Source organism: Rhipicephalus microplus, chromosome 2 (assembly GCF_043290135.1).
Source record: "Rhipicephalus microplus isolate Deutch F79 chromosome 2, USDA_Rmic, whole genome shotgun sequence".
Lineage (NCBI taxonomy): Eukaryota > Metazoa > Arthropoda > Arachnida > Ixodida > Ixodidae > Rhipicephalus > Rhipicephalus microplus.
This window is the reverse complement of record NC_134701.1, coordinates 294,433,265-294,448,566: the sequence shown is the minus strand read 5'-3', so window position 1 is coordinate 294,448,566 and position 15,302 is coordinate 294,433,265. Positions and strand designations below refer to the sequence as shown.

The 15,302-nt window shown below is 43.9% G+C and overlaps 2 protein-coding genes across 2 annotated transcripts in view; one reads left to right on the top strand and one right to left on the bottom strand.

Moving 5' to 3' along the window:
• Unc50 (Unc50 RNA binding protein) overlaps positions 1–5,460 on the bottom strand; it is a 34,245-nt gene extending 28,785 nt beyond the window's left edge. The window contains exons 1-2 of the mRNA XM_037429499.2: positions 5,276–5,460; positions 4,771–4,961 (exon numbers count right to left, since the gene is read on the bottom strand). Of these exons, the coding sequence (XP_037285396.1) occupies positions 4,771–4,961; positions 5,276–5,278 (194 nt within the window). The 5' untranslated portion in view covers positions 5,279–5,460. The remainder of the gene's footprint in view (positions 1–4,770; positions 4,962–5,275) is intronic.
• A 1,350-nt stretch (positions 5,461–6,810) lies between these two features.
• Positions 6,811–15,302, top strand: part of Rep (Rab escort protein) — a 50,933-nt gene continuing 42,441 nt past the window's right edge. Inside the window, exons 1-4 of the mRNA XM_037429481.2 lie at positions 6,811–6,981; positions 7,344–7,410; positions 13,912–13,975; positions 14,042–14,157. Of these exons, the coding sequence (XP_037285378.1) occupies positions 6,936–6,981; positions 7,344–7,410; positions 13,912–13,975; positions 14,042–14,157 (293 nt within the window). The 5' untranslated portion in view covers positions 6,811–6,935. The remainder of the gene's footprint in view (positions 6,982–7,343; positions 7,411–13,911; positions 13,976–14,041; positions 14,158–15,302) is intronic.

The following is a 15,302-nucleotide window of genomic DNA, read 5'->3' as shown; positions in this document are numbered from 1 at the left end:
TGACGGCCTGACTGTTTCTGCACTTATTGACACCGGGGCGCATATTTCTGTGATAAGTGCCCGACTTCCTCGCCGCCTGAAGAAAGTTCCCACACCGGCTGCTTCTGGCATTATTCGTGTCGTCGACGAGAAGTCTTTCCATCATAGGAATGTGCACAGCACGCATCACAATCGCCGATCACCCGACATCTGTTCTCTCTGCAGTTATTGAGCAGTGCCCCAATGACCTGATTCTTGGATTGGATTCCTTGTCCACTCATGCCACTCTCATCAACTGTGCAACCGGCGTTCTCCAACTTGAACTGCTTCGACTTGGGGCTGTGCCGTCCTCACCGTCACACCGATTGTGCGCTGTTGATTATGTTCGGTTGTCACCGCAAGCCACCACGTTTGCGGCTTTAACGATATCACCAGCTCTTCCTGACAGTGACTACATAGTGTCTCCATTAGTGGATGTGCTCTTGGCGCGAAGTGTTGCTGTGCCGCATACCATCGTGACTATCGTGGACAACTACGTTCAGCTTCCGCTTCTCAAGTTTAGTAGTTCGACCCAAGTGCTCCCGCAAGGCATTTCGTTAGGCCATGTTTCCCCACTTGCTGCATGTAACACCGTGGCATTAGACCCTGACGACTGCTCGTCCCCTATTGCAGCCAGCCGAGCAAACGCACCTACCAATGAAATCACGATGATGATTGCCCCTGATCTTCTGCCACAACACCTACTGATGTTGTCCATGTGTTGCGACTAAAACGCTACTACACTGCCAGTCCTGATTGACTTAGCGGCACCGTGATGGCGCTTCGTCCGCCGGGGGTGATATTACGAGGCAGTGGGCATGGCTCCGCCTCGTCGTAGACGCATTGATGAAGAAGCGGATTCGGCGCGCGAGATCCTAGCAACCCTGAGGTGTCACACCCATCTGTAAATATTGCAAATACATTCCTTTCTATCTTCCGTGTATTTGTAATCCCCGTAAAAATATATTAGATAAATGATCTAGAAATCTTGATAAAGACCCAGCACTTACACTGTTGTTAGATGCTATAGGCGTACCCGAGATTTATGCGATGAACAGTTCATCTACAGAAACTTTACAAAGCTTCGGAAGAAGGTAGAAGCGGCCAACTTGCTTGTTTTTGGGCATTATGAATCACTGCTCGGAGGGTACGATTAATTATCTGGCTAGAAAACCCTTTATGATGTGTTGTCTGCTATTAATTGCTATATAAAGTCAGGTATGAAGGTAAGATTTGATAGTGGGTGTTGTTGCTGAGCTAGCTTCGTTTTTATATTTTTCTAAGGGCCAGATTACTATACTGCCAGCTTTGTACGCAGGTTTTATCACAATCTCCTTTCTGTTTGAGAGTAGTCTCAAGACGTCATATTCTGCATAAGTTCTTCAGCTTAAGCCTGTTCAACTGTGCTCAGAATATTTCTTCAAACTGGTTTTATACATTTATCTAACTATTTGAATTGTTTTATATTTGGCATCCAAGTGCTCAGCAGTAGCAAAGAGTTATGGCTCACGTCTTCAGTGTCTGCCTTATAAAAAAAAAACGCCAGGCCTGCGTGGAACATGCAGCAAGTCACAGCGAAAGCTAGAAGAGCGGTTTTTCAGAGCCTTTTCTAGACACTCTTCGGAAAACTGCTACGAGCACACTCACTGGGTACCCACTACGCCATCAATTATCATAATTTTTGTGAATTAGCATAGTGAATTACCATTCACTATGCTATCCTTCGTCACTTTTTAGAGAAGCGCGATATTCACTACACAACTGCTATGAATTTCTCGCATTTTTTTTATGCAGTGGCTGACAGCGATGCAGAAATATGCTGCAAGTGGGTATGCGCTACAGTTATTAAGTGATCAAGAACAAGCTTTTGTAACAGGTTGATGCATTGGACGGCCCACTCGTTACGCGATTACCATTGTGTGATGCCTGGTTGTTCCTTTGATGTTCTAAAACGCTTTGCCATTCATATTAACGAGACTCCTCTCCCACATCAAGTCTGCCTAAAGCCAGTTTGGAAACAAGTTTCAATAAGCAGCGTGGCTCAGTGGTAGAATGCTGGGCTGGCATGCAGTGCACTAGGTTCAAATACCATTGTGCCCTGGGTATTTTCTTACAGTAAAAGCTGTTATACAGGTGTGCAACAACCAAAATAGAATTTGGGACAACTTTTAAAGCAGCAAAATGTTACTTTTGAAGCACTAAAATCCGAATTTGGAGCAGGTTACAATAAAAAAACATTCATTTTTTTATCACGAAAGACCAAATTCGGAGCAGTTTGAGAAACAAGGCTTAGATTTAGAAAAAAATATATGTACAAGCCATTACATTCCCTAAATCATGCAGAGTGAATATGGGCACTGCTATATCAACAAAAGTAGTATTTTCTTTAGTCACACCACTGAGCAAACAATGATGAGGTCCACATTAAAATTCGCCACGCCTGTCAAAATGTTTGACAGAGTCTGAGGATTCAAATGTGGATCTCCCAAGATGATGACCATGAGATTCATAAAACTGGAAAAAAAAATCTGGCTCACAGCTTTGTTAGATTTTTTACAGCTGCAGAAATGTCATACAATACCTCAAATTCTACATACTTCCGAGTTTGTACGCTTAAAGCTTTAGTTCCTAACGGTTCCCAACATGTTATGGCTGTGTTTGCCGACTAGAAAATTCATATCTCCCGCGAAGTGTTGCCGGCTACAGCAACACATATTTGTCTTTTGAAGTTGCGCCATCCCGCCTGTAGATATCCGCTGCGGTCAGCGAACAGATGGGCGTGCGGCCTTGTTACTTCGTCTGGTCAATCGCACTTCATGAGTGTCTTGGCCTAATGAACAACTATCTTACACCGCAGTTCAGAGTTAGGGTCTGCCCGCTTGGAGTGAATGATGACACAAACTACAGGTGGCCAAAGGGGCCTCCATTCCTTGCTCAAATTAGGGCAGGTGAGAAAATTTTGAGGCTGGTCGGACATTTTGGCGCAGCCTGGCACACAAATGAGTAATTGTGTCAAATTGGCGCAGCTATTGCACCCCTGTGTTGTGAGATCCCAACTTGGGTCCCACACGCCGTCCCCATAGCTGTCCGCTGTCGCCAGTGTCCGTAACCACTATCAAATGAAAAAAGAAAAAAAGCCACCCGTACCTTCCCACAAGGGGAACTCGAGTAAATGCATCGCAGAGTGAGGTTGTTGTCAAACCACAGTTGGTCGCACACCTTACAGCCGAGTCCGAAGCTGTGGTCTCCGAAGTCGCGTTTGAAACGAGCGGCCCGCTACACAAACTGCTTGGCTCACCCCGCCCTTTTCGCAGCGCGCTCGTGTTCACGAGCAGCTTCCGGAGCCGTCTCTCGTTGACAACGATTGCACACCGCTTCTCGCTAACGTACCTCTGGTCTTAAAGCTCGCTGCTCACGTTTCGCCGCTTTTTCTCGTGCATGAAGTTCGGAATTCACAACTCCGCATTGCCGTTTCGCAGCTGCTTCTCGTGCATGAAGTTTGGAATCCGCAGCTCGGCATTGCCGTTTCGCAGCTGCTTCTCGTTCCACAAGTGAAGCATCCGCAGCTCACTTCAAATGCTAGCGTTCAGCGTCGTATGCTTGTCTCTTCGCAGCCTAGTCTTCTGCGTTGCTTGCTGTTGTTGAGGCTGAAGACGGTGAGGTAATGTTGCCTTGAACGAATGGTGGGACAATGATGTAGGGTTGTGCCCCAGTACTGGTTGAAGGTACTGTTGCTTCCATCACATCTACTCAAGTCAAGCAAAGCGTGAAGTCAAGCGAAAGAGGGGGAGAGAGAGGGGATGACAAGGGAGAGAGGAAGGGGAGCCGAGTACGCGCAGTGAGGGTGTGGACGCCGATGACAGGTGACATGGTGCGACTAAGAAATGCTCTGCATTTAAAACAGAAAGACTCAGTAAGTGAAAAACCCCAAGGACACAGTGGGGCTCGAACCAGGGTACGCTGCGTGCCAACCCAGTATTCTACCACTGAGCCACACTGGTGCTTGGGTCTTGTTCGCAATCTCGCCTTAGGCAGGCTTGATATCAGGAAAGGAACCACGTTAATATGAGTAAAATAGCATTTTAGACCTGCAAAGGAACAACCAGGCATCACAAAATGCGAATAGCGTAACGATTGTGTCGTCCAATGCTCCAATCCATTACAAAATCTTGTTCTTGATCACCTATTCAATGTGCCGCATACCAACGTCAGGCATAATTCCTCGTTGTTGTTAGCCACTGCAAGAACAATTAGCACAAAATTTCTTGCAAGTGTTAACTGGATACCGTGCTTCTCAGAAAAATGACGAAGGATAGCATAGCGAACACTGGCCTACTACAGAAAAATTATGATTATTTATGGCGTAGTGGGTTTAGAAAACAAGTGTTTACAAAAGGCTCTGAAAGGCCGCTCTTCCACCTTTCGCTGCGACTGTCTGGCGTTTTTTTTTTCTTTTTTTCTTATATCTTGTGACACTGGTTAGGGACACCGAAGGTGGCGGGCAACTACAGCGCCGCACGTGACCCGTGTTCTGATCTCGTAACAGCCTTCGCTGTAAAAAGAACTCATTTACGAGCGAACGTCTATAAAGCTCAATTATATTTTTGGGGTGATCGTATTCGTTCACTTCGTTGTTTGTGGGGCACAATGTAAGGCTACCATTGAGCAGGTCTACGTCGAGTGGCCTTAAGCAGCGTGTAACATGGTTATTCAGTAAAGCCACGATAAGTCCAACAAAATCAAGAATCTCACACTTTCTGCGGTGAAACGAAGAGGTAGAGCATTTGCCACATGGCAAACTGAAAGTCCATGTGTCGCACATGAATCAGTCGCCTCAGGAACTTGGATCCCTTGTCCTTGGCGCTGCGTTTCTCGAGGTGGTTGGGTGTCGGCGAAGGCAGCGGCGAGTTGCGGACGCTAGTCGACAAGCCTCTTATCCGGTCCTGCGAAACAACACTTGTTCACAAATCGGCGCACAAATACCACGATGCCGTAACGACAACACCAAGTGAGCTGGCTGGCTGTCGGCGAATACAATTATACAGAGATGACGCACAAACCGCTCCGCGCAGTTTCTAGTGTTTCGACTTGACTGCAGAGCAGTTTCGATGTCACTCGAGCACTTTGTGCTTTCGTAGAAAACATCTGAACATCTGTCTATAACAATACCATATTCTGGATCTGAAGGTTCCCGACGGACATTACGAATGCGACGGAAATCTTCAAAGCTACGCCGTTGAACGCGCGGCCATCGTACCATTATGAGACGAGTTTCGCTGAGCACATTTCCACCAGAGAAGGCACACTACAGGACCAAAGTCGGCTATGAACAGAACATTCACAGCAACATGTGTGCATTCACTGCCATGTCAACCACAGAACACCTAACACCTACCAACAACTCTATGCTACCAACCGTCATAATGCCCTAACGCAATGATGATGATAGGCTTACTAGCGCCTTCTCTAGGTCAGATAAGTTAGTTCACAACGCCACCGCTATTCTTATTTTTCGTTGCATTGTCAAAGCAACGCCTCCTCTAGATAGATGCCTGAGAAATGGCTCGCGCTCCCAGCGGAGTTGGCCTGCCTTCCGTTTTAAACAAGCTCCGTGCGGTGGCACTCGCGACCGACAATATCATTTATATCATCAATACCTCTGCCGCTATAATATGCGGCAGGGGTATGCCGCTATAATATGCGGCAGGGGTTTAGGGACCGGGAGGGCAAAATAGACTTTAAGCGGGTAGACTTAACTAGAAGGAGGTTATGTGATTGGTGGCTAAAGTCAAGGCACAAGTGAAAATTAAACTCTTCACTGCAAAGTACGAATCCTCAAACTCACTTTTTAAGGAAAAAAAAAATATAGTTTTTGATTTATTAAGTATTACGGCTTGGTGGCGCTAGCCACCGCCCAATCTAAAGGGTTCAGCCATATCTATTTATCCATCCATTCATCCATCATCACGGCGACGAGCGGTACCAGCTAAGCGTTTTTCATCTACAGCCCATAGAGGCGCGTCAGTCGAGAGTTGTTCGAGACCTGCAACTGTGCATCACTGTTTTTGAGGCTATGTAAAGTGTTGCGTTGTTGCACCGTCTGCCACAGGTGACGCTAGCGACCGAGAACATTTTAAAACAAAAGAGGAAAAGAGTGCGGCAGCTGTTTTTCTGCTCATGCGGCAGGCATCTTCCTAAAGGAGGCGTTGGTCAAAGCAACGTCTCCTAGATTTCCTGTGCCTGCCAGATGAACAAAAAAGGCCGGTCATCTATAGCGGCGTTGCCTACGTAGGAATAAGGGTCTTTGTACTTGGCTTTTAAGATTGGCAGTTTTGGCATTTGCTACTAATTTCAGAAAATGCCTTGTATTGAAATATTGCTTGTTGAATGACGGCGTCACCCACTTAGGGTTATTTTAATTACGTTTGCGCCTTTATAATTTTTTACGTTAATTATGTTGCATATATGTTTCAAAAACGTAAAAACCTATTTGAAGACACTCCTACATGAGTAGCGCCACCACTGTAGTTCCGACGACCGCCGCTTCCCAAGTGACCGCCGATAATCCGGCAGGCACAGGAAATCTAGGAGGCGTTAGTCAAAAGCACAGTTTCCATTTTCTAAAAGGGAGTATATAGCTACTATAGTGAACTAGAAGACTTCTGTTCTAGTTAACTATAATAGCTACAGTATATTCCTAGATTACTACAGTAGTTTTCTAATATGATATAGGTGTTTTGTGGTACAACCACAGAACACCTACCAGTGGTACAGCCGTAGGTGTTCTGTGGTCATATGAATCCATCCAGCAGTCAGAGAACGCCGTGTTCTGTGACGCAGTCTGACGCAGTTTTGCCTTCCTTCATGGTCTGACGCAGTTCTCGAATTGTGAACGAAACTCGTAGGCGACGGTGGTCATGGACGACCTTCCCGCAGACCACGACGTGATCGTTGTGGGAACGGGTGCGTGCGTTCTCTTGCTCTTTTTTTTTTTTTTTGATGGTCTCGAAGCATGCTTGACTATTACCGGCGAGCGAGCGATCGGTTGCTATTTCATGCTAAGACAGCGCTTGAAACGCGCAGTAACGATACGCTGGCAGCTTTGGTAGGCGATCTCAATTAGACGTCAGACACGAAAAACTCATGGTTGTTGCCGTCATTCATTAGAAATTCTCAAGGATAGCAGGACAAAGGTTAAGAAAAAAAAAAAAAAACACGCCTGTATGATAGTCCCCGAGAAAGCGAACATATTTGCAATGAACGCTCTTGAAGTGTGACGATCTAGGTATTTTATTTACACCCACTTGCACTGCGATTCATTGCAGGTATGCCGGAATCCATTGTAGCTGCCGCCGTGTCGAGAATCGGACAGAGGGTTCTACACTTAGATAAGTATGCCTTCCGTTCTTCTACTACTAGCATTTCTTTATTGTTTGCACACGAAGCACATGCAGCCCGCAGGGTTGTCATTTCTTGTGCATGTCTGCGCTCGATCCTTCATTCTTTCAGGATTACATCACAATCTTTCTGCAACAATTTTTTAGCTGAACAGTGATTCGTTTTTCACACACTGCGCCCTTAGAGAAGATGTAGCATCTTTTCATTCCGACCTTTTGCAGTGAGACGTCTATTGCCATTGGAGGGACCCTGAAACGTTTTTGACGAATTTGAATAAATGCATTGAGCCAGTAGAGCCGACTGTAAGGACCGTTAGCAAGTCGATGTAAGCTCTCTATGGTCCAGCCAAATGAGATTTCAACCACCCACTCCCATAATACGTAGAGTACAAGTGCTCTATAGCACAGGATGTCCAGTTTGTGTTGCTGACAATTTTTTTCTACCAAATTGTGAACAGATGCTCGTCGTAACCTGCCTCGTGCGCTACTGCTTTGAGCTGTTTGATGGTCAATTCTCATTTCTAGAATAGTTGGAGCATCACATTCGGAACTGCACGAGTGACATCTGCAGTCATAAGCACACCACACCTGAGCATGGGCGACAAGAATGGCACACCTCGCTTGCATTTTTTATCCTCGTTTATCATTACAGATGCAACAAACTGCTTTGCCCATTTAAAGCGCTCTGATTGAGTGAAAAAAAAGTAAATTGTTCTCCGCAGTATGATATTACTTCTTTATTGGTATTATTATTATTCTTTAATGATGCTCTACAGTTGGCTGCACTTCTGACGGCCCAAGCAGTTATCGGGGCCACGGCATTAAAAAAAAGGAAGGACGCTGCAAGCCATGCACCTTATTGCCGCTGCTCATGCTCGGCTGTGGTCTATTTGGAACTGCAGATGTTGCTTGTGCTGTTCCAAGCATGACACTCTGTCGTTCTAGCCATGTGTGTTAACGTGCTAACAATTGTGCAGTCTGTTCTATACTTGGGGGAGGTATCGGAGCGCATGGCATGCGGTGAGGTGAGCGCTGCAGTTGCGTGCCTCTGTAGCAGCCAATGTGGTTCAACACTATGATGCCCCTTCAGTGTCTGAGCATGCATGAGCGGCTACCCATGTGTGACTGCAGTGATGGCCGCACCGCGAATTCATGTTCTCCAAGATTTCCTCCAAGTGTGAAACAGACTGTACATGTGGCACTACTCATCTTAAACGGCGGCGTAAAAAAGATGGGGGCGGCTCATAAAAGTCTTGCATGAAGTGTCCACTGCTAGCTGTTTTTGAGTTCATTTTTTTGTTCTGGTTTTATATTCGCACTGTTGATGCTGTTCTAACTAGACAGCCATGCTGTTTGCTACATCGATTGTTTTGTTTTATTTCTTTGGGAATGGCACACCTGTGTTTTATTGCTACGCTTGTGCTTGATGCACTGCGTACTGTTTTTACACTCATGCCTCCAACATTGTTACACAGATGAAATAAAATTTGTTGCAGGACACAGTCTTTTTGTTTTATTGAAAATCCTAAGCAGTGCATCAACAATAGCCATATGTTTTCTTGGGAAATGTTCTAAAAACACACTTTATTCTTCGCTCAAGACTTGTAGCACTCAACTATACAATTGTCAAGAGAACCAAAAGTTAACTTTTTTAATGTTCTAACAGGTTTCGGACAGCTGCATAATAATGTGTGAAAGTACTAGAGCAATTGAGCAAACAACGTTCACTTGGCATTTTTTTTATTTCACGAATGATATAAAAATAATCAGAAACTTGAAACTGCATTAAAATAGCATATTTCTCATAATCTAATTACTTTTGCCATTGCAGCTACAATCCTCTATCACACGCATCTTAAATCAAGCATGGAAGCATAGTGTTAGTCCAATTTATATAGGAAGTGTGCACACAGGAAGTATATATATGAACAGTAGACTGTCATTAAACGGAACATGAAGGGACCAGGAAATAATGTTTCATTTAATAACAGTTTTGTTTACTGAAAAGATGAATAAAGTACTTGTTGGAAACCAATCGTGCGAGGTGCAGTAGTTCAAGAAATTTCCATTGTATGCTAGGTTCTCCTCTGGTGCGTAAAACACAATTTGAATGTTGCAACGTCCATATAAGAAAGGTACAAGGACAGCTAGTCTTGAGTGCACTGCCGTCTGCACAGTGTGTGCTCCCACAGCGATAAAAATAAATTTAAAAAACTGAGGCTGTGGAAGAGCAGTGGAAGTACGAAAAAGTGTTGCATCGTTGGTGTGATGTGCTGTTGAGAGATTGCACTAGTTGGTAGTTGAGCAATAGAAGCCCAAGTTTGATTCAAAATACGTGGGATCCTATAGAAGAGGTGCAAATGCCTTTTTCCTTACTAGTGACCAGGCGAGCCAAGTGGTGGCGCCACCATACCAGTGCACAAAGCGTATAGTGGAAACAGCTTATAATTTGCTTTGTTTGAAGAGATGCAAAACTGAGAGGCGAGTTAGTTGGTACTAATTCATAATACCGTAATAGTAGTGCAAGAAAGAAGACACAAAAGCACTTGTGTTCACTTTCTTGCCATCTTTTTTCGCACTGCTTTTCTTTACGCTATATGAATTGTTTAAAGAGTCTGACAACTGGACGAAATGTATTATGACACTGGTGGAAGTAGAAAAAATATCTGTAGTGACAGAATCTAACACATTTTTTCGTAATTTGAATAGGTTTTGTATTTTCAAATTTTGGTCATAACTCAATAGAAAAACTGACCTTTTACCTGATAGACAAGCCTTGATACTGTGCAAATGAACAATACGAATTTCTGTACGTAGTTTGCTGTTGTTTAGGCGCATCACAACTTGGGTTTATATTTACAGACTGCATATTTATTTTTTGCTTATTACAATTAAAACAAGTTGACACAGAGAGTCAGTGCTAGCAAATAGTGGAACAGTACTAGTGTGGTCTGTAAACAGTGAACTCCAGTGCACTAACACCAATCATTATTGTACTATCCTGCCCCTGTTCACAGCATCTGTTGCATCTATGACTTCGTCAGAGTTGAAGATAGAAAATGCTTTGATGAGTAATGTTTCACGGCATACGCAGACATAAAACACATCCTTTGGAAATCATTACACATTACATAGCTTTTTTTATCACCAAAACCCGGATTTCCTTGAGGCGCGTTGGCTCGATGCTTTGGCTAGCTCAGAATTTGAAGGCCAAAGTAGGGCCATCCCGCAGGCCCTGGAAGCGGCGAAAAGGCTAAACCTTACCGCGACCATTCGGGTCACCCGGCCGCCAATCTGCAGGCTTCAAAGTGTTGTCCATCCATTTACAACACCACTACTCCATAAAATCAATAGTTGCACGAAACCTGTCTGTTCAGAAACAGACATGAAGACAATAAACCAAGGTGCTGACTACGATAAAAGCAAAGGAGAAGAGCCGAAATGCCTCACTTTTTGCTTTATTCATGGTCAGTGTTTTGTTTTAATTGTCTTCGTTACACCGGTTGTCTAAGCAAACAGAACAAGTGGTATGCAATATTATTACATCCGCACAGCCGCTCAAATAATGGAAACTCCGTCGCAGGAGAGACGTGGAAAGTTAAAAAACTCAAACTAAATTTGAAATGCATGCAGAACAGGATTGCTTTGCAGTAGCTCTGCCCTTGTAGCCTTCCTTCATTGCTGAGAAAAATTGTTCGAGAGAAAAAAACCCTCCTCGCTTTGCGCAAATAACAAGCTCAGGAAAGCACAATTCTTAAGGATTCTACTCGCTGCTGAGGCCATTGTTCTATGCATGGGCATGGTATGCAGTCTTGTCTAAATAAAGCGTGAGCCGTGACAAAGTATATTTTATCCTTTAGTGTTAGAGCAGACACTTGTTGAAAAACCTGTTTATGCCAAAGTTAGAATGAAATCACTGCTTTCTTACTAATACTTCAAGAAAAACTTCATTAAGTTAGCTTTGGTGGCAAAGTTAATTTGTTAATTTGTGTTGATAACATTGAGCCCTTATCGATGAAAACATTTATAACCTGCCAGGTAGTAAAAATTCCTTATTAGATCAGAAACTTGATAAAATTCGATTTCATTGAGTGATGTTTTAACATTACTACAATTTGAGCTAGCAACTTCGTGACGCTGTTCCAAAATGAGGGTAGGCAGGAACAACCTTTTGCGAAAGATAAGCCTAGGACAGACAAAGCTGGGATACACTCTACTTGAAAAGTCTTACTGTAAAATGCGGAGCAAGCGCCCCCGCCCGAGCAAGTGCACCTCTCTTTTTTTCAGCTCTGAAATAAGTGCCAGTGACCAAGCAAGCGCCCCCGTCCCAAATCTGATCGGTGTGGGCACACCTATGAGATATGCAGAATATTTATTTATTTATTTCTTAATACTACAGTCTTATAGGATCATGATTATTAGGGTGATATATAGATTACAGGAAGGTTATAACAACATCCGAAGAGAACAGCGCTTCGAGATGAGTAATAGCGCACTTGAAGTTGTAAAAGACTACGTCTACTTAGGACAGGTAATAACCGCAGAGTTGAACCACGAGATTGAAGTAGCTAGAAGAATAAGAATGGGGTGAAACACATTTGGCAAGCACTCTCAAATCATGACAGGCTAGATTGCCGTCATGACCTGGAGACTTACAAAGAGGATTCAGCTTAAATTGAAGACGATGCAGCGAGCGATGGAAAATAAAATGATAGGTGTAACCTTAAAAGACTAGAGAGCAGAGTGAGTCAGGGAACAAACCGGGGTTAAGGATATCGTAGTTGAAATGAAGAAGTAGAAATGTACATGGGCCGGGCATGTAACACGTAGGCAGGATAACTGCTGGTCATTAAGGGTAACTGACTGGATTCCCAGAGAAGGCAAATGGGTTAGGGATGACAGAAATTTATGTGGCAAATGAGATTAAGAAGTTTGCGGGTATAAAATGGCAAGCACAGTACCGAGTTGAGTGGCAGAACATGGGAGAGGCCTTTGTCCTGCAGTAGACGTAGTCAGGCTGATGATGATGATGATAGGTTGCAATAAATGCAGGCTTCAATAAACAAACAGGTTTCTGTAGCACAGGAATAACAGTGCTACGTACACAAAAGTATAAAAACACACGTAGAATTCCTAGCACAAAAAAATTACTTATGAGCGTGAGTACTGACCCTTGTTCATAGTTGCCTGTACAATATAATGGCAGTGATGGAAGTGCTGCTCCAATTGCTCCAAACTGCTCCGAAAGAGAAATGCTGCTCCAAACCTGCTCGGAAAGGATATTGGCAAACTAAAAAGAATGAAGTTGAACCATAGGACCACCCCGTGAGCCTTAGCGAAACCAAAAACAAGGTGTTCACACTATAGTCCCAGCACGCTACTCAGTCACGTAAATCCAGAAAAATCACAAGGGGTGACACATATCAGACCATGGTGACCAATTCGTATTTTTAATATTGATTTTATTGTTATTTATGCAAGAATTAAACCATGCTTTCAAATAGAATTTACAAAAAACGAGCACGGGGTCCGAGATCAAGTAATTGCATTGTTCTATTCAGTCTCTTTTTTTTTACCTTTTTGAGATTTACAAAATTCACACAGCTGAGGGGCTTTTAACACAGGTATGCAGTAACAGATAAGAAGCCTTTTAAAAAGTTAATTGTGCTATACTGAACTGTTTACTCAATTATATAACGTGTTAAAGCTAAATCTCTAGGGGGGTACTTGTAAGGGCTGTCTTCCCCTAAACATAAGGAAAGTCCGGACTCCCTTGACCCCCCCCCCCCCCCCCCCATTATTTACACCAATGATACTACTATATGGCTAGTATAGTAGCTGAATATTAGAATATGGTGTGTCTAATAATAAATATAAACATTTTTTGTTGTTTAAGTGATGTTTTACACTGCAGGAGTCATTAGGAACATGCATCTGCTCCGAAAACACCCATAGCAACACTAAGCTATAGCATTTTTTTTCTGCTCCGAAGACACTTAAGCCTGCTCCAAAGCATCATTTTTTCTGCTCTAGAATCTGCCCTGAAAAGCAAAATGTCCCTTCCATCACTGTAATGGTCATACTACATCTGCTAACACCCCTTGACATTCATCCATACTCAGACTTGCACCTACCGTAAACTGGCAAGGAAGCCCCCCTCTTCTCTTTTTTCTGGGAGGTCTGAAAAAAGTGACTACCATAAAATGACCAGCAAGTGCCCAGCAAACGCCCCCTTTCTTTTTTTTCGAGGGGGGGGGGGAGATCTGAAATAAGCGTCAATAACTGATTTCGGACCGAGCAAGCGCTTAAATCTGGTCGAATTATCCTTCACCGTAGGGAGTTGGGGGGTGCTTGCATGGCATTTTACGGTAATCTCTTCCAAGGGGCACTATGCACTGTCTTTCTGTGTACGAAGTTTTGTTGAAAGGAACAACCTTGTTCAGTTTGCCGAACAGCCAGCAACGTAGCTTTCAAGTAGATCTGTTTTCACTTGCAGAGAAAGTCATTATGGTGGCCTTTGGGCGAGCTACAACTTGAGCAGCTTGCGGGAATGGATACAGGTGAGGTGGCTCTGCCTGGGTGTTCTCTGTTCCTGGGGCGACATTCACAGATGGTCGTATTCGCAGAATGAACCAGTGCCACCTGTATCACTGGAGGACTATCCACTGGGACCTGGTGAACGTTTATTACTGACCGCTCAGAACCACTCTTCAGTTGTCAATGCAAAAGAGATAGTGAATGTGTAAGTCATGATTGCATGTTTACATACAGTGTTGTGATCGCCATATAAATGGGTTTCAAGATTGGTGACAGCTCCTAACATATTTCGTTATGTGAAATATGTTGGCTTCAGAAATAATCAGATGGTGACATTGCTGGGTCGAGGTGTTTCAGTGCAGAAAGAGGAGCTGAATAATACCGGCTTTTCAAAAAAAAAAAAAAAAAAAAACCAAAGTGCACCAGGGGTGGCAGGCAGATAAGATCGCATATTCTTTGTCTCAAAAGTTTATTTCTCCTGGAAGCATGATACGCTTTCAGAGAGTCATATATTCTAGGTAATGTCGCACCAGTTTTCGTTGGAAGTGACTTTTGAGCTGCACAGTGGCATCACTTCCTTGGCCCACATGTGACCACGAAGCTGTGGCGCGCACAGTGATGCATATCCTGAGCTTGCACTCACGTGCAAGCAACTGCCTGGATGCCTTTCACACTCGAGCATGCTCAGTGTTATTTTCAGAGTTTGTTGTGACAGCTGGGCTAGTTAAAAGTATGCTGGGAAGGAAAACTACCCTGTGTGAGTTCACAGCCAGTGACACAGCCTCTTTAGCCTTTGGCGGTGTGGTGGTGCTTTGTGTGACCGCTTTTTGCACATCACTCTAATGATGGGTCTCAGTAGAAAGAACAAGCGTTTGGGTACTGGGCATGCAAAGGGGGATGAGAGCACAAGACACAGTGCTGACTGACGGCTCAATTTTGATTATCACTTTACTAAATAAATAGGAATGGACATGTAATCCATCTCCTTCCTTATAAATGCAGTGTTAATTTAAACATGGACAAGGCAACATCACACTAGGATTGGTGCTGACTGCCTGCAAAGCTTTGATCAGGGTGCAGTCAGGTCCTTGGAATCCTTGTAAACCCTTGAATTTGAAAAATGTATTTTCAAGGCCCTTGAAAGTCCTGTAATTTTTCCCCCTCCTTGAAAATCCTTGAATTTTTTTAGCAGTGCCAGCTCACATGGATATTGCGGCCTCACTAATGTGGTAGACCACATTACATGACAAACTCCCCATTCCAAAAGCAGTAATGCGGCACGAGCCTGCATGGTTCTATTTTGCAAAGCTACACCGAAGTAAAAAAAAAAACACAATGAGGGCGAAGCAT